Source organism: Megalops cyprinoides, chromosome 19 (assembly GCF_013368585.1).
Source record: "Megalops cyprinoides isolate fMegCyp1 chromosome 19, fMegCyp1.pri, whole genome shotgun sequence".
NCBI lineage: Eukaryota > Metazoa > Chordata > Actinopteri > Elopiformes > Megalopidae > Megalops > Megalops cyprinoides.
The window spans coordinates 2,361,812-2,387,060 of record NC_050601.1 but is presented as its reverse complement, the minus strand read 5'-3'; the positions used below and the strand labels follow the sequence as shown (position 1 = coordinate 2,387,060).

Here is a 25,249-nt window from a genome sequence, read left to right as displayed (position 1 = left end):
GCTTTACGGCCTCACCGGCAGTGAAGCTTTACAGCTACGGCTCCAGTCAAACATTGACTACAATCAGAGAGCAGAGGCTCAAAACCAGCTGGGCATGTACAGCAAAAAAAAAAAACACTTTCACACACCACTGCCTTTCATCATACTGATGTAATAGCTGTCTGCAAGGCTGTCCTCAAATATATATACATTAATCACATATTTAAATGCATTTTGCAATATGAAACCTAAAATATAAAGAGCATGTGTGTGATATTTTATAAATGTATGAGGCGGTTGGTACTTTCTGCATCCTGTGTGGAAGCTTCTCTGTCACGAGTTAGGCGTACCATTCTCAGACCGCTGCTAAATGGCCCCGAAGTTAAAGACTAACTTAAGGCACTATTTGGTCCTAAAGCCAGAGCCTCTTTAAACAGAGGACACTGACAGTGCTGTGGCATACTGCAGCATTTCTCAAGCCTCTCCTGGCGGCCCACTGTCCTGCGTATCTTCTATCTATGCTTGCTGCTTGATTAAATCAGGTGTGCTCAGCTAATCAAAGGTGCCACTGATGAGTTCAGTCAGGTAGGGAGAGCAGGGAAAGATGGAAAACGTGCAGGACAGTGGGCCTCCAGGAGCAGGATTGAGAAACACTGGTGTACTGTATGTATTTGTGTATACTATGTGTGCACTGTATTAGTTGCAGAGGTGGACACCCGGCTTCAGAAAGTAAAAATCCTGCCACATATTTGTTCCACCCATGCACTACACCAGCTGAATTTACACAGCTGAACTGCAGCCAGGTAGAGGAGCTAATTAGTGAAATCAACTTGTTTAGTGAATGGCTAGGGTGTAGAGTGTAAGCTTGCAGAGATTCGCTGTTGTTGCATTTTATTTATTTTTAAAATAATTTGCTGTTCTAATTATGTAGTTGAAATACTGTCTCATGTAAATGATGTGCAACCCTGCATAAAATGCTCAAAATTTAATAAATGATTTTTGATTAATGATTAATAAATGATTAATAAATGATTCTCATATATTTTATAATATTTTACTATGTAAGAATTACATAAAGCAAGAGTAATGTATGTGCATGTAACACGACTCGCATCGATCTGAAAGACATCACAAACCTGATGAGGAAAGAAAACCCTTAACCCAGAGCCTCAATTGCTTTCTCTACGCCACCAGTAGAGGGGGTCATTGGCAGAAGTCTCTGCAAATATTACTGGGAATGTTATTTTAGAAAATGTTTTACAATGTTTTACGATTCAGGCATGTGTATGAATCGCATCAGCTACGAAAATAAATTGTTTAAAATACGCAGACATTATTCGAACCATGTCGTAGTTACAACCGAGGGCACTATATTCTACAATTATAGCGATGAATGTGTGCTGTCACTAAAATAGTATGTCTGCATACATTTATTCACCCACAGTATATGCTTGACAGTGAACACAGTCTGGACTAGAAATGTTAGGTATTGCTAGTGGAGCTGCTACATCTAAAATACCCAAGTTTGTAAAAGGCTTGGTAGCTACGCTTGCAAGTCTCCCTTTAACAGCGGATCTGTGCGACGACTTATTTAGCTAAAAATGAGTTTTATATAGGTTTATATATAGTATATATATGTTTAATACACCCTCAGCCCGGTAGAGGATGTCCAAAGCAAACGCCATCGCTTCCGGTTTGGGTCCCGCAGGCACGTGGAGGACGCGTTTGTTTACCTACACGTCACCAGGAAGTGTTGCTTACGTGTACGTCCGAAATGATCAGGCAGGTAAGTTTGCAACAGAAGTGCCTTTCTGATGATTTAGCCAGAAAAAAGTTGGTTTCTTTTGCCTTTCTGCTGCAAGTACTTACAGGGACATCTCGTTCTTCTTTAATTACCATCAACGTTGTTAATAATAACAGCAATCCGTATGCCATGTTCTCGCGTATTGATTGTGAACCCTATCTAGAGCAGATACGCTAGTCACGTCGTGAGCAAACGTGAGGTAGCTAGCTAGCTAGCCATGTTGGTGCTTGCAAAGCGTTCATAACCAACAGCCTGCTTGATATGTTGATTTCAAAGTTGCAGCCACTAGCATACATTATTAGCAAACTAGCGAACGTTACCCAAGAATAGATTACATCACTGCAAATGCCTACACTACTAAAGCAATCTAGTTGAGAGCCCCCCACACGTTACCTAATACCTCTCTCCCTTTTTCGCCTGTGAGCAAAACGTAAAAAGCCAGCAATATATACTAGCTTCTGTCAAGACTAGAACAAGAAATTCAGGCCGTTCAAGTGTGTGTGTGTCTGTGTGTTTGTGTGTGTGTTTTTACTTTAGAGATTATGTTTTGGCAGGACTTAAACGAGGATGACGTCCCTATGTTCGATGAAGACGATGCAGACACAAAAGAAAGAAGGTCAAAGATCAAGTGAGTCCAGACAGAGTCTGTTATTTGACTCCCCTGTCAATCAATTTCCTGGTCCCCGTAACTAGTGCTTTTGCGTATCTGGAGTTCGGTCTGCTTGGGTTATGGAACCTTTGATTTAACAGTGCTGTGAAAGGGTGACATACAGAATGAAATCAGACTTTGCTGGGGTGTCATATTAGCGCTGTCCAGCCTGTACTGCTGTCAGGTGCTGTAACTCCTAGGCTGTGGTTACGTTCCTGGGTCATGTTGCAGGGGCCAGTGACACTGTTCGCTAAGCGAAACGATGACAATCCTGTGTCCCAGGCACCCGCTGGCCTCTTTTTTCCACCTGTTCTTCCGAGCGAGCGCCATCCTGGTCTACCTGCTATGCGAGCTCCTGAGCAGCAGCTTCATCGCCTGCATGGTCACCATCATCTTCCTCCTCTCCTGCGACTTCTGGACCGTGAAGGTCGGTGGTCCTGCGAGGGCTTAAACACGTTCTGCTGCCCAGAGTCTGCACAGATTCACTGATCTGTGAATCACCGGGATGGCACCATCTCCATTCACTGTACCCGCTTATTTCAACCAATCCGCATACCATACAGACCTTTGCAGCATGAAACTGAATTCCACAGCCGTGTCTTCATGCATATTGTGCACGTTGTACACTAGGCTGCACTGCATGGCATCTGTACAGGATGACACACAAAGCGAAAGTTGCCACTTTTAACCAAAAGCACATAGTGAGTTATGTTTCGGTGTATTTCCCTCTTTGAGTGCAACACTGAAATGTGTCCCCTCTGTCAGAATGTCACAGGCAGGCTGCTGGTGGGGCTGAGATGGTGGAACCAGGTGGATGATGATGGGAAGAGCCACTGGGTGTTTGAGTCGCGGAAGGTAGGACACACACACACACACACACATACACACATACATACATACACACATACACATATACACAGACACATACCACACACACACACACACATACACACACACACACATACACATGTACACATACATACATACACACATACACATATACACAGACACATACCACACACACACATACACACAGTTCATGTGACATAACTTACTTTCTCCAAAAGCAGGAAGTAATTTAATGTCAAAAGATGCATCACATGAACAGAGCATTACATGAGCTCCCCAATGGACTGTGTGAAATAAGGTTATTAAAAATATGAAAACAGAACAAAATATATGTGTAAAGAAACTGTCTCAGTCACGGGCAGAAGAATAGTAAGCAATACATTGGACACACAGTACAGCTCTGTTGGACACACACATGCAGTCAGGATGGTCGGCACTGTAGGAGTTCTGGATCAGCTGCAGGCACAGCCTGTGGAAACGCCCTGAGTCTCTCCCTTATCTCTGTTCAGCAGGGGGCCGCGAGGAAAGACCCCTCCAGCTCAGAGTCCAGGATATTCTGGCTGGGGCTGACCGTGTGCCCCATCGTCTGGGTGTTCTTCGTCTTCAGCACAATCTTCTCATTCAAGATCAAGTGGCTGGTGAGGTCACTGCTCTCCTGTGCTTCCAGTGTAAAGCCTGGCAGTGTGGTGTAGCAATTAGGAGTCTGACCTTATTACCAGGAGGTTGCAGGTTCAGAGTCCATGTGGATGCACAGCCATTGTCCCCTCCATGCAATGGTACAAACCCCGCATTGTCTTTATGAATATACAGTGACGTAGAATTATAATGCAAATAGCAACAATGTAACATATACTATAGTATTTTGGTATGGTTAAAGTGTGTAAGTTGTCCTAAATGAGCATGCTTGTTTGGGAAATAAATGATGTAAGGCAGTTACTCTACCCAGATCCCTGTTGAGAGGTAATGAAATTATTATGTGAATATTATCCTGTAACTATCCAGTATTGTGACATGATGACATACTTCAGTAGGTCTAGATTTGTATTCAGAATATTAGGAGCCAGAGAGAGTATTTTGATATTTGTTGTTCTATGCAATATGCATGTCCGGTGGTTATTGCACGTAATGTACTCTTGCTTGTTACCAGCAGAACCATTCTAGTCATTCAGTTTTTACACTGCTGACTGCATTCTCCTCTTTCATGCCCTTTTATGGGCACACAGGCAGTGGTGATCATGGGCGTGGTCCTGCAGTGGGCCAACCTGTATGGCTACGTCCGCTGCAAAGTGGGCGGGGGGACCAACCTGAAGAGCATGGCCTCCAGCTACTTCGGCCGTCAGCTCTTTAAGCAGGTACAGTGTTTCACATCCACACGGCAGCATGAAGGGGCAGCGTTCTCACCTGGAGCTTTACTGCTCCTGTCTGCCTGCTTCCGCATTCAGTGCTGCAGTGCAGCTCCTACACTAAACTGCATCTGCAGTCTCAGTCCTGCAGGGTGGTGGAGTGCTTATGGAATTTGATTTGTTGTCAGTTGGTTGTAAATTTGAATTCCAGGTGTGATATTACTGCTGTACCATTGAGCAATGAACTTAACCTGAAACATTTCAGTAAATATCCAACTGCATAAATGGATAATAATTATGATAAATAAACAAAAAAGAAGGAGAAATCAAAATATCAATGTGAAACATATGGCTGTCATATACAAGCTATGGCTGTTGCCCAAGCAAATAAACAATGTAATCCTTTGTTCAGTATTGTCCTAGACGATGTGTGGGGTTCTTCCATGTGACGGTGCTCAGTTTAAACAGTATGCAATACAATATTCTTCTTTGTCATAAAGTGGTTTGGGATGCATTAGTTAACTTTCAGAGTATACAGTGGTTCATAATGATGGAATTCCATTCCATACTCCTTTTGTGAAAGAGTTGCTCCATGAAAAGATAGTGAGAAAACAGTTTCATATGCAACCCTGCCTCCATCTCTTAAACATTATTAATATGGGTGCATCTTAAATGCATTTTTAAATTTTTATTTCTCCTCTTCTGTTCAGAGGTGGTAACGGTTTACATCCTTCCGTTTGTCGTTTGAGCCACATCCTGCTTCCTGTTTGTCAGGGTCTCATATGTTGATAGTTTCAGTTTCTCAGAAATCATGTTGCCAAAAACATCAGTTCAGCAGGGATCCAGGAGGTTTATATGAAATGCCACGGCCAGAATTTCACTCAGAGTGGATATTTAAACAGCATCAGTCACTGACTGTTAGAATCACTGAAAGAAACGTCTTTGAAAGTGGGAAAACAAGATTTATGCAAAATATCCTATGCTGCAGTGGTATTTACACATTAATTTAAATTACACATTTTAGAGGTTATTTTGAGTAGGTAATCGCCTAAAATAATTGTTAACAGGAACATGCCAATATGAAACTGACCCCTTTTATGTCAGTTGCTGATGCTAAAATCCTGCAGCTGTTTGGGATTCATTAGGTAACTTGTACAGCATACAGTGGTTCATAATGATGGAAAAGCTCCTACTTTTGCTTTATAAGGAGGGTTTGTAATGAAGGAAGACCACACGTGATACAGCTGGCAGTAAGCACTAATCTTTATTTCATTCCAGCTGAATACTTGTCTATGAGAAATGTAATGATCTGTTTCTGTGCTGGTTGTGTTGTTGACAGGCAATGGCTAAAGAAGAATTCTAGAGAGAAACAGGTGAAAGGAGAATCAATCAGCATGTCTGCTATCCATGTATATAACAGTAATTTCTGATTTTAAAGACATTTAAAAATCTCTTGCCTTATTGAAAGGAATCACTACTTGTTTCTATGGAGTAAATTACAGTTTCTAAAAATGCTGTAACACTTGAGTGATAGAACAGTTGAAAGTCCATACATTGCATTTTTATTCTGCTGTATAATTCATAGACAATTTCAGGATCTGAATGTTTTTTTATAATTGCTCTTTTTTGTTTCTTCAAAAATGTGATTTTTTTTTCCTCTTCAAAGACATTATTTCTGTATAGTATTATATATCCAATGTCTTTACTTTGATGTCTGTATCAGAATAAAAAGACTCTTTGTAAATACGTCTTTGTATGTGAGCAATGACAAATGCCAACTTAGTATTTCCAACGTGCATTGTCCTGTTGTCCTTTGAAATTAGACTAGCTTTAGCTCAGATCCATGGTGAGAAACAGCTCACAGTGAATTGCCCACATATAGATCATGTCTTACTAGCAGTACATCATAATTCATCAACACAGTAACAGACATTTACATTTGAGTAAATAATGATCTCGGATACGCAGAGCTAATGTTGATTATCTATTTTTCCCCGTTTTCACAAAGCTGCTTAATTATTATTTAACTGCTATTTCGTTTACACAGATCCTCATAATGAACCTGGGCCTATGCACTTACTAATTACCCATGCAATATCAGCATTACAGTACATAATGGTATATAAGAGCAACACAGAAATGATCATCTTTATTGTGTGTGCTGGTATATGTCACAATACTATCAGATGCATGCATAGTGTCAAATGAATTAAACCATCCTTGTATTTAAAATTAAAATTTGACAACAATCAAGGTGTGAACATGCCCAAATGATGACAAGACTCCGAGAAGAAATGAACCAAAAGAAAACTGCAAATTTGAGAGGAAGAACCAAATTTGAATTTTCAGAGGAACCAAATTCAATGAAGCATTATTATAAGCAGTCTGCAATTAAAGTTCACAATAATTTAGCATTTACAGTACATTGTTGGCATTAAGTAGATGGTCTTACCCAGATCAACTTATATTTGTTAATCTTTGAAACGTTATCAATTCATACAGCTCATTCATATAGGTATCTACGGAGGCAATTCTGTCTTAGGTACCTTGCCCAAGGGTACTGCAGCAGTGCCCCAGCAGGAAATGAAACCAGTAGCCGTCAGTTACAAGCCCTGCTTCTTTCTACAATGCTACACCGCCACACTTTTAGAGGGAAAATCTATGAGTCTATGAATCTATAGAGTTACAGTCATGTGAAAAAGCTGTCATGTTTGAAAGAGATGAGCAACATATCAATTCAGTCGCAGAATAATGACCCAGTATTTCAAATCCATGAGATTTGTTTGCAAACAGCACAACACTACTATCCCATAAAATACTAGTATTACTATAAAATATTAAAACAATAAAAATAGAGTAACATAACTGTCCCAGTCACAGGCAGAAGAATAGTAAGCAATACATTGGACACACAGTACAGCTCTGTTGGACACACACATGCAGTCAGGATGGTCGGCACTGTAGGAGTTTTGGATCAGCTGCAGGCACAGCCTGTGGAAAGGCCCCGAGTTTCTCCCTTATCTCTGTTCAGCAGGGGGCCGGGAGGAAAGTCCCCTCCAGCTCAGAGTCCAGGATATTCTGGCTGGGGCTGACCGTGTGCCCCATCGTCTGGGTGTTCTTCATCTTCAGCACAATCTTCTCGTTCAAGATCAAGTGGCTGGTGAGACCACCACTGTCTTGTGCTTCCAGTGTAAAGCCTAGCAGTGCAGGGTAGTGATTAGGAGCCTGAGCTTGTTACCAGCATGTTGCAGGTTCAGAGTCCATGTGGGTGCACAGCTGTTGTCCCCAAGCGATGGTACAAACTCTGCATTTCCTTGGGGAATATACAGTGACATAGATTGATAATGTATATAGTATCATTATAACACATAATATTGTATTGTATTATGATTAAAGTGTGTAAGTCCTAAATAAGGAGGCTTGTTTTGGAAATAAATGATGGAAGGCAGTTACTCTATCCTGGTCCCTGTTGAGAGGTAAGGAAAATATTATGTGAATATTATCCTGTAACTATCCAGTATTGTGACATGATGGCATTCTTCAGGAGTCCAGATTTGCATTCAGAATATTAGGAGCTAATAGACAGTATTCTGATATTTGTTGTTCTATGAAATATGGCTGCCTGGTGGTTGCTGCATGTAGCCTGCTCTTGCTTGTTATCAGCAGAACCATTCTAGTCATTCAGTTTCTATGCTGCTGACTGCACTCTCCTCTTTCATGCCCTTATATGGGCACACAGGCAGTGGTGATCATGGGCGTGGTCCTGCAATGGGCCAACCTGTATGGCTACGTCCGCTGCAAAGTGGGCGGGGGGACCAACCTGAAGAGCATGGACACCAGCTACTTTGGCCGTCAGCTCTTTAAGCAGGTACAGTGTTTCACATCCACACGGCAGCATGAAGGGGCAGCGTTCTCACCTGGAGCTTTACTGCTCCTGTTTGCCTGCTTCCGCATTCAGTGCTGCAGTGCAGCTCCTACACTAAACTGCATCTGCAGTCTCAGTCCTGCAGGGTGGTGGAGTGCTTATGGAAGATGATTTGTCGTCAGTTGGTTGTAAATTTGAATTCCAGGTGTGATATTACTGCTGTACAATTGAGCAATGAATTTAACCTGAAACACTGCAGTAAATATCCAACTGCATAAATGGATAATAATAATTATGATGATAAAGAAACAAAAAGGACAGAAACCTCAAAATATCAATGTGAAACATATGGCTGTCATATACAAGCTATGGCTGTTGACCAAGCAAATAAACAATGTAATCCTTTGTTCAGTATTGTCCTAGACGGTGTGTGGGGTTCTTCCATGTGACGGTGCTCAGTTTAAACAGTATGCAATACAATATTCTTCTTTGTCATAAAGTGGTTTGGGATGCATTATTTAACTTTTAGAGTATACAGTGGTTCATAATGATGGAATTACATCCCAAAGCTCCTACTGTGGCTTCATAAGGAGGGATTGTAATGACGGAACACCACACATGATGCAGCTGGCAGTAAACACTACTCTTTATTTTGTTCCAGCTGAATAATTGCCTATGAGAAATACTCCTTTTGTGAAAGAGTTGCTCCATAAAAAGATAGTGAGAAAACAGTTTCATATGCAACCCTGCGTCCATCTCTTAAACGTTATTAATATGGGTGCATCTTAAATGCATTTTTAAATTTTTATTTCCATTTCTCCTCTTCTGTTCAGAGGTGGTAACGGTTTACATCCTTCCGTTTGTCGTTTGAGCCACATCCTGCTTCCTGTTTGTCAGGGTCTCATATGTTGATAGTTTCAGTTTCTCAGAAATCATGTTGCCAAAAACATCAGTTCAGCAGGGATCCAGGAGGTTTATATGAAATGACACGGCCAGAATTTCACTCAGAGTGGATATTTAAACAGCATCAGTCACTGACTGTTAGAATCACTGAAAGAAACATCTTTGAAAGTGGGAAAACAAGATTTATGCAAAATATCCTATGCTGCAGTGGTATTTACACATTAATTTAAATTACACATTTTAGAGGTTATTTGGAGTAGGTAATCACCTAAAATAATTGTTAACAGGAACATGCCAATATGAAACTGACCCCTTTTATGTCAGTTGCTGATGCTAAAATCCTGCAGCTGTTTGGGATTCATTAGGTAACTTGTACAGCATACAGTGGTTCATAATGATGGAAAAGCTCCTACTTTTGCTTTATAAGGAGGGTTTGTAATGAAGGAAGACCACACGTGATACAGTTGACAGTAAGCACTACTCTTTATTTCATTCCAGCTGAATACTTGTCTATGAGAAATGTAATGATCTGTTTCTGTGCTGGTTGTGTTGTTGACAGGCAATGGCTAAAGAAGAATTCTAGAGAGAAACAGGTGAAAGGAGAATCAATCAGCATGTCTGCTATCCATGTATATAACAGTAATTTCTGATTTTAAAGACATTTAAAAATCTCTTGCCTTATTGAAAGGAATCACTGCTTGTTTCTATGGAGTAAATTACAGTTTCTAAAAATGCTGTAACACTTGAGTGATAGAACAGTTGAAACTCCATACATTGCATTTTTATTCTGCTGTATAATTCATAGACAGTTTCAGGATCTGCATGTTTTTTTTGTAATTGCTCTTTTTTGTTTCTTCAAAAATGTGATTTTTTTTTCCTCTTCAAAGACATTATTTCTGTATAGTATTATATATCCGATGTCTTTACTTTGATGTCTGTATCAGAATAAAAAGACTCTTTGTAAATACGTCTTTGTATGTGAGCAATGACAAATGCCAACTTAGTATTTCCAACGTGCATTGTCCTGTTGTCCTTTGAAATTAGACTAGCTTTAGCTCAGATCCATGGTGAGAAACAGCTCACAGTGAATTGCCCACATATAGATCATGTCTTACTAGCAGTACATCATAATTCATTAACACAGTAACAGACATTTACATTTGAGTAAATAATGATCTCAGATATGCAGAGCTAATGTTGATTATCTATTTTTCCCCGTTTCCACAAAGCTGCTTAATTATTATTTAACTGCTATTTCCTTTATTACCCAGCGTTACAGCACATATGGATATATGACGATTGAGCATCATACTAAGTGTCTCCTACTCTTAGAAGCAAAGAGCAACACAAATGGTCATGATAGCTAAAGAAGGATGCCAAATATTCAGTCACTGCATTTTCTAGAACAGAAGAAATGCTTTTGACAACAATCAGTACTTTTGCATGCAGTCCTATTATTCATGAAGAATGAAAAAGAGTATGAAAGATATCCTCTGAAGGCTGTGTTTAAGTTTTATGACCCCAAAATAAATATAGTAAAGTGTACATACAGCTGGCAAATTGTTTCTTTTTTGTTTAGATGTGTTTACTCTAAAGGTTTCTCAGTTTCCTGTTTGGTCTTCCTGAAATTTGGAATGAAGCCAGTTACTCTCTCAGCGACAGAAGGGCCTTCCCTCTCGTACAGTAGTGCTTTTTCAGCCCTTCTCTTGATGTCCTCCAGTTTTTGAACCCTCTCTGCATTTCCTGTTTCTCTGACTTTTGTGATCAGGAAGTCCATGTGCTGAAGAGTACACATTGACTCGGGTCTCAAGGCAATCTGATCCAGTTTAACTACACTCTGGTATAACTTTTCTAGGAGTCTTATCTTTTCTGCTTCAGTTTTCCTGAGATCTTCCTCAAGGCTCTGCACCATTTTTTCTGCTGTTGCTTTTTCTCCTGTTGCTTTTTCATATTTTTCTTTCAGATCGTCACTCGTCATGTTGAGTATGCAAGTCTTTTGTTCATACATTTTTTTCTCTCTGATGTGATCCCCAGAGCTGCATTGGCTAGGACAGACTGTACAATGACCCTCTGACATTACAGCACACAAGTGCAGCCAACCAAACAAGATGAATGTACATGGATGGTGACAAGTCATCTCGCACTTTTTGCAGCTGGTAGCTGGTTTACTTGCTTCAACTAGCTCTCTATAATGGTCTTCTATCTCAAATGTAAAATTTTTGTTTGCTTCCATTTCCTCCTTGTGTTTCTACACTACATCTTGTGTCTGTCTGAGCTCATTCTGTTTACTCTCAGCCTCTCTGATCCTCTCCTGTAAACTCTGTATACGAGCCTCCAGCTGAATACGCTCCACCAGCACCTCCTGAGTCATCTGCAAGCTCCTCACCTCCATCGTGTTCAGGGTCTGGAAAAATTTCTCCAGAGTTCCCACTCCCATTTTCCAGTTTCTTTGCAAAAAACCTCCATCTTCATCTTCATCTGACACATTGTTGAATTTAAAGTGAACAGGTTGGTTTTTCTCATTTCTGGCACAGGGAACACCAGCTTTGTCAATGGCTGCAAGGGCTGCTGGTTTCCCCCCATCTGAGAATGTAATCAGAGCCATGATGTTATTTTTCAGGTCCTTCCCAAATAAAGACAGGATGACATCAAATATGTATCTCTGAGAGGGTGTGAGACGATTCTGTGAGGCTTTAACAACTAAACATACTGCATCAATTTGATGAACACCATTTTCAGATTTGAACAACTTCAGCAAGTTGCCAGCAATGAGTTTGTCATTTCCTTCGGTGTCCCCATAACCAGGGGTATCAATGATTCTGAGAGAAAATGGGACTCGAACCCCTTCCTGCCCATAGATCTCATACACAGTAACAGCAGTGGTTTGAGACTCAGTCTGGCTTCTTCCTTCATCTTCAATAATCTGAAACTGAATGTTGTCTTCCCACTCCACGCCCAGGATGTAGTTGACCATCACATTGATGAGGGTGGACTTCCCTGCTCCTGTCTCTCCCACCATCATTATGGTTCTGGTCATTATGCTGGGATTCTTTGTTCCAAAGGTCCATTTTCTGACCCTTCCAGACTCATCCAGATTCTCCCTGACAGTATTCAGCAGGTATGTTGCAGGGGGTTCCTGCTGGATTTGTTCACTCAGGTTGATTACTGATTGAAATCGTGGACTCCATTCCTGTGTACAAGTCTTCGTCTCTACAACAGATGCATATTTACTTATTATTATTATTATTATTATTATTATATTATTATTATTATGGGGAAACCCCTGACATTCTGACACTCTGCTGATACTTTCCATAGCCCATCAACAGGCACGCTTTCAGTCTCTGAATTGGATGTTTCCATTTACTAGTTTTCATGTGTTTCTATTTCACCGTTTCTTATATACTGTTTTCTATGAACTTCTCAACTGACTTTTTTGGGGATGGGAAAGAATTTTCCACAACTGGACTGGATTTTCTGTTTTTAACATTTCCTTTACAAATTATTCTTTTCAATGTTTTATTCTAATTCAAATGAAAAAGCACTGTTACAAATTTGATGAATTGTTTCAATCGTTTACAACACTTACAAGCTTTGAGATTCATTAGTGGGGTCCATAATAATCTATGCCAACTTGTGACAGAGTCAGGGACAGTGATCAGCATTAAATTTCACTCTCACAGCAAACTGGTGCCTCAGGACAGGGCGGCTGTCTTCTTGGACCTAGAAAAATGTAACGATGTTGAACTGAAGAGACACTAGATGAATGTTACAACATTGTTAAAGCATTTTGGCATGTTTATTACTAACTGTCAATCTTAAATTACACATCTTACCTTAAATTACATGTGTTCTCAAAAACTCAAAAAGTACAAAAAATACATTTTGTTTTGGAGGCAGGATAAAATGTTTGCTTGTAAGCTTTTCCTTGTTTTCCATCATGGAAACAAAAAACAAATTAGCAAATATATATTGCGAGAGCATAGACTCGACAAGGCTTACAACCAACAGCACTGTCAAAAGTCTTGCTTGATTACTGATGAGCCAGCTGTACTTTTCCTCTTAGGTGACAGCAGTGAGTCAGGCTTGCGGATTCTTCCTGTACAACATCCAAAGGATCCGCCCCCATCTCAATACATATTCAACACAGCTCCTAGTTCAGGCCCTAGTCCTCTCACGTCCTGGACTACTGCAACTCCCTCTTTGCTTGCTTTCCTGTCTGTGCAATCAAACCTGTACAACTAATCCAAAATGCAGCTACACGGCTTGTCTACAATGTCCCTAAATGTAGTCAAGTTACTCCCCTCCTCACTCACTTCACTGGCTTCCTGTTATTGCTTGCATCAAGTTCAAAACCTTGGTGCTGGCATACAGGACAGTGTATGGGACAGCCCCCTCATACCTCTGACCCCTCTTCAAACCCTATATTCCCTCAAGATTGCTGTGCTCTGCATCCACAGGGCAACTGACTGTCCTGACCCAATGGGGTCGTTCTTTTCAGACACGATAGCTGTCTGTACTGGTCCCTCAGTGGTGGAATGAAGTTCTCATGGGGGTTAGGACAGCAGAATCACTGGCCATCTTCCGACACAGATTGAAGATCACCTCTTCAAACTGTGTCTCGGTTCCACTTCTATCCCTACTCCCTAACACCTGCTACCTCTAGAATTTTATGTGTAGTATTGTGATGTATTTTGATTCTGTGTTGTAGGGACTGTTGTATCGTAGTAGACTTGGCTTCTATCAGATTGCTGAGGTTCTGTAGTTTCTGTAGCTCTGTGTGTGTGCGCGACTACAAATCTGATATCATTTGACAAACTGTAAATAAAATATTACAAGGTGAGACCACCCTCTGCTCTGAACACTAAAACGCTAATCAAAGTCATTCTAGATACGGTTGGCAGTGCGCAAAACTACACCCGATGACAATAAAATCTTTCTGTAAGTGCACTCTCCTGTGTATCTGTATCAAATATAGGAATGGTGTTTTTACCACTAAAGGAGAGAAAATAATAATAATACAAAGTAATATTAATAGAACAGTCTTTCTAATAGTTACATTAAAGTGGAATTAACTTACATCTTACAATATCACAGTATACACAGGCTGTCAACACCTCTTCAAATTTCCAAACCTTTCCATGACTTTTCAAAGTTGCATAAAATTTCAATCACCATTTCCTCGCAATCTTGCTAACCATAATCTATAGATAGAAAAGTGAAAAAATGGAGAAGCAACTACATGTGTACTCACTGAAGACACATTATACCAACTAGCTAGATTTTAACTTCCACATCAATACACAGTGGAAACGGTAGGCTAATGTTACAGTTCCATCACAGAGAAGACAATCAAATTCCATGACTTTCTAAAAATTCTGTATTATTATTATATATATTATAATTCAGTACAGTTGTAGCCTACATGTACAGTTGGTTCATCAGATCATTATTATCTAAGTGAAAATGGGAGTGTAAAAAAGCTTAATAATCTAAAATTAAACGAAGCCATGTTCCTATGAGAGGCAAGACAAAGACCGCAAGCTTAGTTCCTTTTCATTAATTAATGTTACAGATAGGAAATGGTCAGACTAGCCTGCATTACCTAGCCATGGAAGTCATTTGAGTTGATCTATTTTGCTCAAACCACGATTGGCCTGACAATGCTGAGAGATTTCAATACGTGCTAGCTTGCTTGACAGTTTAACTTGAAGTAGAGCTTGCCAGCTAGCTTAATGTAACAGTTAGCTAGCAACCAAATATCGGAGGCAACCTGCCGCAAACTTAACGTTAAACTATCATTTACTAATATCGAAACATTGTTTAAGCAGAATATCAGAACAATTTACATTCTGTCATTAAACGTGTCAGTTTCTGAACTATTTTTCTCCTTACCTTGCCATCCACCTATCACTGTGCCATCTGCTGTCCGACTGACAAGTAACTGAGGTGATCGCTGGTCTGCTAGGTAGTGTTTAACCCTTTCGCGCGTACGGTCACACCGGTGTGATTAGCCATTTAGCGCGTAAGCTAAAACCGGTGTGATTGGAAAAATTCTAGCTAATTTTAGCTTTGAGGAAACAGCGATTTAACATTAGAAAATATAGCAAATGCTAACTGAAAACTATGAGAAGCTTAATAACGCTAATGAAAACATAGCGAACCATGTAACGTAACACGGGCCCTACAAAAAGTGCGAAAGTAAGGAAAGTTTCCTTAGGAAACCCATTGACAGAAAAAAGGGAAACCCCGTGAAAGTTCTGATGTTCGCAAGTTCTTACATCACCTCATTTATGTTCTCTACAGCTACAGGAAACGTGTTGTAGTCATTTTTGAAATTGTGAAGAACGACAAAAGTCTAAAATATATATACTTTGTTGAAGATGTGCGCGGCTGAGCGCCCCCTGATGACATAGAAGAGCGTATGTCTATGTGCTGGGGCTGAGCCCCGGACCAATTTTACCCCTGGTCACAATGTCTTTGACCTCTTCCTGCATGGACCGATTGCAGAGTGAAAACGCTTATGTGTCAAGTTGGAATATGCGTATATTGGAAGATAAGGAGACATTCTTTTCCAGCAAAATGCCCTCATTTTGGATTAACTCAACCCCAAACATATACTTCCCACACAGGATCTTAAGCAGCCCAGGTCTGAGTTTGCTTAGCAGTAACTTGCAAAATTTCTCACGCCCCGCAGCGCCGCTCTGCAATGCATAAAACAATAATTCAACAACAATAAATGAGATAAAAACTATTCATTTATTTTAGCTCTTTAAATTGCTAGATTTATGTTGAATATCAGTGTTAGAATAGTGGAGAGGCATTGTTTACAACGGGAAGCAAACAAAAAATGAAGGACCGTGGTAACGGCAACTATTTATTTAAGACTTTTTCAGCGAGTACTTTCTCAACTCAGGGACAGGTCAGTGTTAGATACTGTACTAACTTTCTGAACACAATGATCTCCCATTCAAACTTCTGACGTTAGAATTTGCGTAGTGGTTAAGGTTACATATTAAGTTTTGTTAAAAGTGACAGTGTTAGTGGTTAAATCTTTTTTGTCACGTGGTCATCAATTAAGAATGAAGCGTGCAAGTAGGCTTAGTGTCTTATTTTCCGTTTACGTAGGCCTACTTATTTTCAGAGCATATGAAATTGTCCGAAAACTTGCCTTAACGCCTCCTTATACATAGTAACTGAGTTAGTTACTCAGGTAAGAAAACATTGCAAGATATTAGTATTCAATTGCCCATTAAGAACTAAATACATGAAGCAAATGGATTAAAGGTTCTTATATACCTCTTATTGTTGAAGCCTGTGTCTAACAAAGTTCATGTGACATTCAGAATATATTTTCGTTGCCACTCCCTTTAGGAGGTCATCTGATTACATAGAAAAGACAGCATTTCCTGGAATACTACTGTTGGGAGGAACTCCACAAAAGCACTTAAGCAGGGATTAATCAACCATATCCCAACCCTGCATTAGCCCCTAACTGAGATGACTGAATAATCACAATAATTATAATAATAATTCATACTTAATAAACATATCCTATATAATGATCATACACAAAGCATTTATCAACAGGGTACAATTTCCTAAACTTTGGGCATGGACTGGGTACATAAGCGTTAGGAGCAAATAACAACATACCTTGTAATAAAACACAGGGACTGTGCTGAGAGCTACAAGCAGAAGTTGCCCATGATTGCAGTTGTAGGACAAGTTAGAACAGTGGTTGGGGAGTCTGGCCCTTCATCAGCACTTACAGGAAGCTTCTGTTGGCAATAACACTGTTGCCAGCTATCTTGCACTGAATCTGCCTTACACAACATTCCTGTTGCCCAGATGTCCTTTTGTTATGCTGCACCACTTGTTATGCAAATTATAATTCTAACCTACACAATTTTGAACCAAAAGAAATCATATCTCCACAAAAACGTCACGACGCGGTTTAAATGAACACCCTGGACCTTAAATTATGCGATTAAATTTCACCATGGTCAGCTGTTTTACGGTCTTCTCTGTCATCGATTGATGATGTGGAGTGAAAACCTTTCCGTTAGAAAAGACGTTAAAAGGAACGAAATTAAAGAGAATGGCTCCTCTGCCGCTTTTACTCGTATGCGCTCATTATTGTTTTTCTTACTTGTACAACGACAGAGAAGTGCTTTCGTTTAGAAGCAGTCACATTTAGTTGAAGTTACATATTTAATTTCGTTAGATGTGATAAAAGACTGGTAGCGACGCAGTCTTTTTGTCACGTGGTCATCAATTTTGAATAAAGCATTTAAGTAAGCTTAGTCTCCTTTTCTTCCTCTGTTCCTCCATAGGTGCAGAGTAATGCAACAGGCTCTCATCACCTGAACCTTGTCTCTCCAGTCCCATTTATTTTAGAGAAACAATCTGGTAGCTTTCCTTTGTTGACCATGAGACGCAGGTGGAAGACATGATTCACTGTTGGGAGCAATGTAAACTGGAATGCTTTGCCTATGAAGGTGATGCACAGAAATTGTCTGTGTGTAGGCCAGTCTACATGAAATGCCTCCATGCTGTGCCTTGCTGGTTGGCATTCTCATTCATGTGACTCCTATTCTCTTCATTAAAGTTTAGTGCAAGCAATGGAATGTCCAGTTTCTTAGCTGAGTTCCAACAGACCAAAAAGACACTTCACCAAGAAGCTCTCATCTGTAGAAAGTGTCCTTTTTATTCCTCATAAATTGGCAGGCTAGCAGGTCCTTTGATAAACTGCACAAGTTTTCTTAAAAAATATATATATATAAAAAATATATGTGCTTTTATTTTATGTAATACTTTTGTTGGTTGAGTATCACCTGTTAAAACAATATTCATTCATTTATGGAGAAATGTTGTTTTTTTTTAAAAAAAAACATTGTGTTTTTTATTAAACATTATATTCTTAAGTCCTCTCTTTGCAGGTTGAAATGTGATAATTATGTTTTGAATTCCTTTCCTACACTCATTTCAGTTGTCCTTTATCTGATTCGCTTTATTGGAAACTGTTCAAAACACAATGTCATCAATTCTGAAACTTGTACATGCTTGTCATTGTAGTGCTCTCGTCTGGAAATGGCACTGCCAGAAATTTGTCGTTTAGACACAGAATCAATAATTTTGACTACTTTTACTTTTTCCCTGCTACAGTATTAGATAATTATTCTTTTAATTACATGCTATATTCTCTTCATTATATTTACACTGATAGTACTCATACTTATGTTATTTCTAAAGGTTTCATCTAAAACTGTTGCTCTAAAGGTTCTTACAGAGTACAAGCCAAAAATTGGGAAACACATGACACACAATAAAATGTTGTGTATGAATATAATTAAAAACAGATTCAATACTTAGAAAAAAATCTAAAAATTGCAGGTTTCAAAGTGTCATTTCCAAAGGTAATTGACATGAACACATGCATACATCTGCCATGGGTCAATCAATTTGGGGCACGAAATAAGCAAATTAGATCCATTGGAAGCCATTGGAATTTGCTATATGCGTACTTCAAAAAACAATTATATACATCTCAAAATTAAGTGATTTTACTTTAAGAAACATGGCCATTGCCCACCATTGATTTAAACCCAGAACGAATTAAACATTTTGATATAGACAAAACCAATGTCTCACTGGTTTGCAATTTGTAAGATGTCAGACTTTCAAACATGATTTTCCAGGTTCAAGTCCTGGCAAGGAGCATGTGTACCATCAGCATTTTCATGTCTCAGATGGGTCTGTTCAGACAGCTTATTCATTGGCTTTTCCTTTTCCTTTCCCCAAGTTATGGATCCCAGTTGGGTAAGATTCATCTTGTCTACAAAATCTGCTGCGATGGTCCTTCAGCTGTTACAGTTTGAGATCAAGTTACACTGACTGAATCTAAGTCATTGTTGGCTTTCGGTGAAATTGATGCACTTGCAGGCTAACTAATAAACTGTTACACAAAGAACTTCAGTCGGTAGTCGGCTCAGCAGAGTTTCAGATGTTACACGCACTGAGTCTCACTTAGAGTCTTACGCCTCACACACTCATCAACCTCTCACAATCCTTCTGCACAAAGAACATCTTATACTATCCTAAAGAGTGGGAAACTAATGACCTAAGCTGTCCAGATATTTGATTATACCTGACCTTGTACCATCTAGAGTCTGGCGCCTAATTGGAAAAAACATTGTTCCAAAGTGTATCCTTGGTGGATAAGGGAGTGCACACTGACCCGACTCCTCTCTGTCACAAACACTGACATGGAAGACAGAGTGAGTAGGAGATAGTCTTACCGGATAGAAAATCCCCAATCCCCATATCCTCCAAGAATGTATACATTTCCTCATGATTAAATATAAAGTGTCTAGAACTACAGCTAGGTAAGTGCTCAGGATCATAGGCCTCTCCGTTGGAACAGCCTGGTACCACGTACATACTTCAGTATGCCTCTGTGCATGATTATTTCAACATAGCAGCATCTCTTGGAATGTAGGCCACAGGTCACAACTCTGTGATCAGCCTAAAAACTACACAGACACAGTCACATTATACACTGTGCATACTAATTCCACCAAACCAATCAGTCTCGTGATATAATGATCACTAAATAATCACCACTATTCTTCATCATTTTATCTCAGTTCATACTTTTCATGCTCTGTTTACCAATGTTTGTACTTATTCTGTGCACTCTTATCTCCACATTATCTGCATCTGTGTGTGTACGTGCATGTATGCAGGTGTAAATACTATCTCTTTGACTGCCATTGCTGCTCTATTGTAATCTGAATGAGAAAAGTAATTTGATGGCACATTCTTCAGCAAGAGATCTGTTGATTACCGAAATAGTTGAAAAGAAACTGGAAGTCCTGAATTTGTGAAATGTATGTCAACAAAGAAGATAAAGTATCTGTCTTCTGGATTAAACAACCGTTGTTAGCACTTCAAAGTTAGCTGATTTGAATGTTATGTAAATGTTTCTAGTACCAAGGATTACTCAGTCTTATGTCTCACTAACCAATGTCTTTTTGTCCTTTAATTGCTTCCAAAGACTAGATGCACCACAATTTATCAAACATGGGGAACGCCACTTAGCAGAAGAGCTTGTCTTGTGCAGCTGACAATGGTGGCAGAATTGTTATTTTTTATTATTGGGTCTATTCTCATCATAGTATTAACATTTTTCAATATAATCACACCGAAATACACACCTCTGACTTTCTCAAATGTTAATAAATTTATTTGCGTCTTCATTACAAGGCAAGTTGATCCAGCCCATTCCACTGTCATTTTTATGAATAACTTTCAATGTCTTGGTTGCCTAAGTCTGCACACCCTTAAATTAATACTTGGTGGAAGCTTTGATAACTACAGTGAGTCTGTTTGGATAAGTCTCTACCAACTTCTCACATCTATATTTTGCAATTTTCTCCCATTCTTCTTTGCAGTACAGATACCAATTATTGGTGGAACCTGGTTCCCTAGGTTAGCATCCTGGAGAAATATATCCTTTGGCCCACATTCAATCTAACCACACTATGTTTGGGTCTCGGGTTTGATTCACAGGTTTTGCATTTCTAACAAAATAGTCTTCAACACCACACTTACAATTTACAGACTGCCACTCTCATTTGACACAACAGCATGTCAGCATATTGCTTTTAATAAATGACAGTTCATACATAATACATTCATACATAATTATTACTGATGGCTAAAAATTAATTTCCATTCGCTTGGAAGAAAGCTTTAGTTGGATATTGGACTTTTTTGATGTCAGATTTCAAGTAAAGTACATGTCTGAGTGTGATTAGTAGTAACTGAAGCATGCAACTCTCCCTGGAAGCACTTGAGTGTTTACTCAATACTGCACTGAGGACTATCTCATTAAAACCTTTACTTCTTCAACATCTAACTTCATTTCAGCACACAAAATTAAGATACAACTTCATCTGGCCACAAAATAAATAGCAACACTCAGGTATTTTAGCAATTTATTCCTTGTTTTCTACTTTGCCCCCATCTTAATGTTTCTTCCACTGCACAATATTGTATAGTGTTATTGACAGGAAAGTCAGTCTCTTCTCTGAAATCAGCTGACTTCCCCAAAGGGGAGGGGCTGAAAAAATGTATTTTGTATCTAACTTCATTTCAGCACACAAAATTAAGAAACAACTTCATCTGGCCACAAAATAAATAGCAACACTCAGGTATTTTAGCAATTTATTCCTTGTTTTCTACTTTGCCCCCATCTTAATGTTTCTTCCACTGCACAATATTGTATAGTGTTATTGACAGGAAAGTCAGTCTCTTCTCTGAAATCAGCTGACTTCCCCAAAGGGGAGGGGCTGAAAAAATGTATTTTGTATCTAACTTCATTTCAGCACACAAAATTAAGAAACAACTTCATCTGGCCACAAAATAAATAGCAACACTCAGGTATTTTAGCAATTTATTCCTTGTTTTCTACTTTGCCCCCATCTTAATGTTTCTTCCACTGCACAATATTGTATAGTGTTATTGACAGGAAAGTCAGTCTCTTCTCTGAAATCAGCTGACTTCCCCAAAGGGGAGGGGCTGAAAAAATGTATTTTGTATCTAACTTCATTTCAGCACACAAAATTAAGAAACAACTTCATCTGGCCACAAAATAAATAGCAACACTTAGGTATTTTAGCGATTTATTCCTTGTTGGGGCTGAAAAAATGTATTAAATTCTGAATGCCACATAAACTTTGCTTCCGTAATTCCTTCGATCACAGTTTGTCCTTAACTCTGAGTAGCAAGTATAATTAATTATAACTGAGGATCAAAAGCAATCCAGGACTTACAGCAGACTCAGTGCAGCATAGTTGGCAACAATAACAGGTTTATACTGAGTCTGCCTCACTCAGAATTCCTGTTAACTTGAGAGTATGAATAGGGTAGGGATTGATAAATTGAGGGTACGAATTACTAAATTGTGGGTAAGAATTGTTAAATTTGAGGTACAGATTGGTAAACCGAGGCTACAAAATTTATGAAGTGAGGTAGTTTGTTCAATTGCTAAACTGCATACAGACTGAAAAATTGTGGGTGGGAATTATGAGGAGAATTTTTTTTGTTTCCACCACGTCCTGTTAATGTCCTCTGTAAGTGTTATATCCAGCAGATTGATCTAACATTACATCTGTGCAGGCCCTTGCTATCAGTCAGTGTTTGTCAATAATAGAAAACATGAACATGTGACAGGGCATAGCTTTTTAAATACGCATATTTCAAATTGACACATAAGTCTGTTTTCTCTCTGCAACCCTTCCACGCAGGAAAAAGTTTTGAGGTTATAAGTTGTGCACCACATTGGCCATTGTGTGTAACAACAACATTGTTTGTAACTTTACAGGCAAAGTCTGTTTTGTGATGTCAAAACATAGAAAGCCAAATTTTTATTTAACATATGTTGAATTTTACATTTGAATCAAGTCACATGCTTTGAGAACCCTGCATACTTGGTCTACCAATGAAATGTCAGTTGTTTACTTTAAACACAACATAATATTGTCTCTGAGGTCTGAGGGGAGGCACAGATTCCATTGATAAATGAATGTTTGACAATTAAGTAGAAAAAAATTTGGCTACCCTAATGTACTCAAAGGTAATACGTGCAAGTACAGATACACATATACCTATCGGCAAATAATGTCCCCTGACATATGTTGTGTAAGAACAAATCTCCATGTGTCCAATACTATGTTCTCTTAAATTACTGAGGAAAGTGAATCAGTGGTAAGATCTCAGGTTTTCTCTAAAAACAATACCTAGCTAGCTAGCAAATACAAGAGGAAATCATTTTCTTTCAATATTTCCTGTGTATCTATATTTCCTGATGTTGTTAATACCACTCAGTCTTATCTCTCACTCATCATTGTCTTTCAGTTCTCCCTGAACTGCTTCCATTGATCAAAGATGCAATTTAATTTAAAATATTTTGTCTGCAATTCTGGAAAACTATTGTGTGTGAAATGTATGTGTATTCAAGCATTTAGTGCATTTTCATTGATACAACCTGCAGTAGTCATTGATTTTGCACTGCACCTTTCTGGACATCATTGTTTGAGCTTCAAGCAGAAACATTTGAAATATGTCCATTAGACATGCAGAACTGGAGAACTGTATAGTTATCCTTCAGTAACAGTAAATATGAAATGTTTGTTCATTTTTCTGCACTAGGTCAAAGACTAGATACACTATAACTTTGTCAGGACTGCGGCGTCTTAGCCGGTTGTTTTCTTTTCCCTGTCCATGTGCTTTTGTTTTTCCCTGTGTTTCAGCCCTGCCCTGCTCTCCGCCCTGTCGCTGCCCACCAGATTACCTGACTGATTGCACCTGCCTGCCTGCGCACCTGCATCCCGTCTCCTCATCAGCCTTGCCCTATTTAGTCCTGCTTGTGTTGTGTCTCGTTGCCAGTTCATCTCAGGTCACTGTGTCGCTACTCGCTGTTATTTCTTCGTGTTTGCCTGCTGGTTCTGTTTCATTGCCTGTTTTTCCTGACTTCGTTCCTCGTTCTTGCCCTGTGGTTTTGGTCGCCGTGTCTGCCCGTTTTTTTGACTCTGCCTGCCCTGACTTCGTCTTGTGGATTACCTGTTTGGATTAATAAACCCGTTTTTGGCATCCATCTCCTCTGTCTGCGTTTGAGTCCCTGTCTGAGTTCTGACAAACTTACATATGACATGACATGACAGATACTACACAGCAGAAGAGCTTGTCATTTGACATTAGCCTGTTTCTATGACAGCTTAACACTTCACACAGACTATATGTAGGTAAATAGTTGGTCTTAAAACAAAGACCTTGCTCCCAAGTCCAAGGCTCCTGAGCAGCTGAGAGCTGACATATTTCTTTTTTCAGTTCTGGGTTTATTCTCTTCACATCTTATATTAACATTTATCCATGTAATCACACCCAAATACATACCCATGACTGTTTAAATGGTTGCAGCCAGAACGTGTATTTGCATGTCATTTAAAAAGAAAACTGGTTTCTTTGATGAAATCAAGGGGAGGGACAAAGAAACGGTATTTATCTGAATGCCACAGAAACTTTGTCATAAACGAACCACTACGGCCACAGGTATGTGAGGAGCTATTCTTTGACTTCTGCTTCAGTCCTAGAGGTTGAATGGATTCTGCCACTTTGTAGTTTGTCTTTAACTCTGAGCCACAAACAAGTGTTAATGTTTGTACTAATTAATGCACTTTTACATTATGCAATTATGGTTTCTTGAAGCTTAAATGAAGTAAAAACAGCCAGTCCCCTTGTTACGAACGAGATCCGTTCCTACGTCTGTCTCTAAGTCGAATTTGTAGGTAAGTCGGAAAAGGCACATACGGTTCTTAGCGTCCGTTAGTCAAATGTTTGTCTTAGTATGTAGTATATATTTTACCTGTCTATGCATATAAACATTTAGGAAACACTTCCAAATACACTAAACCATCTTAAACATAATAATAATAATAATAATAATAATAATAATACAGCAATAATAAAAGTAAACCTACATACAGTACTGTACTGAAGAGAGACAGAGGGAGATCGTTTTCCTTCTCTTTGATGCGTCTCCAGCAGTTGTATCGGATTTACGCTTTGGAGGCATGGTTACAAGGGTAAATAAGAGAAAAATTTAAGCCAAATACAAAGATACACACTCAACAGTGTTAACGGCAACGTGATCTGATTTAAAACGGTGTATGACGTTCTCCTTCGTCGAGCCGACGAACCAAGCCCCGCAATGTTTTCATGAGCATCACAAAGTAGTGCGTGCGTTCGTTATTACGAACCATTGTATTTAACTCAAATTTGTAATATAATAG

At 39.2% G+C, this 25,249-nt stretch overlaps 1 protein-coding gene and 1 pseudogene across 1 annotated transcript; one reads left to right on the top strand and one right to left on the bottom strand.

Moving 5' to 3' along the window:
• Nucleotides 1-1,708: 1,708 nt before the first annotated feature.
• On the top strand, nucleotides 1,709-9,975 carry LOC118794514 (Golgi apparatus membrane protein TVP23 homolog B-like). The gene is made up of 7 exons (XM_036552775.1): nucleotides 1,709-1,765; nucleotides 2,338-2,411; nucleotides 2,715-2,859; nucleotides 3,198-3,287; nucleotides 7,656-7,784; nucleotides 8,364-8,492; nucleotides 9,952-9,975. The coding sequence occupies exons 1-7, from the start codon at nucleotides 1,754-1,756 to the stop codon at nucleotides 9,973-9,975; spliced, it is 603 nt and encodes a 200-aa protein (XP_036408668.1). The 5' UTR covers nucleotides 1,709-1,753.
• A 739-nt stretch (nucleotides 9,976-10,714) lies between these two features.
• LOC118794512 lies at nucleotides 10,715-15,889 on the bottom strand (annotated as a pseudogene).
• Between the last annotated feature and the right edge of the window lie 9,360 nt (nucleotides 15,890-25,249).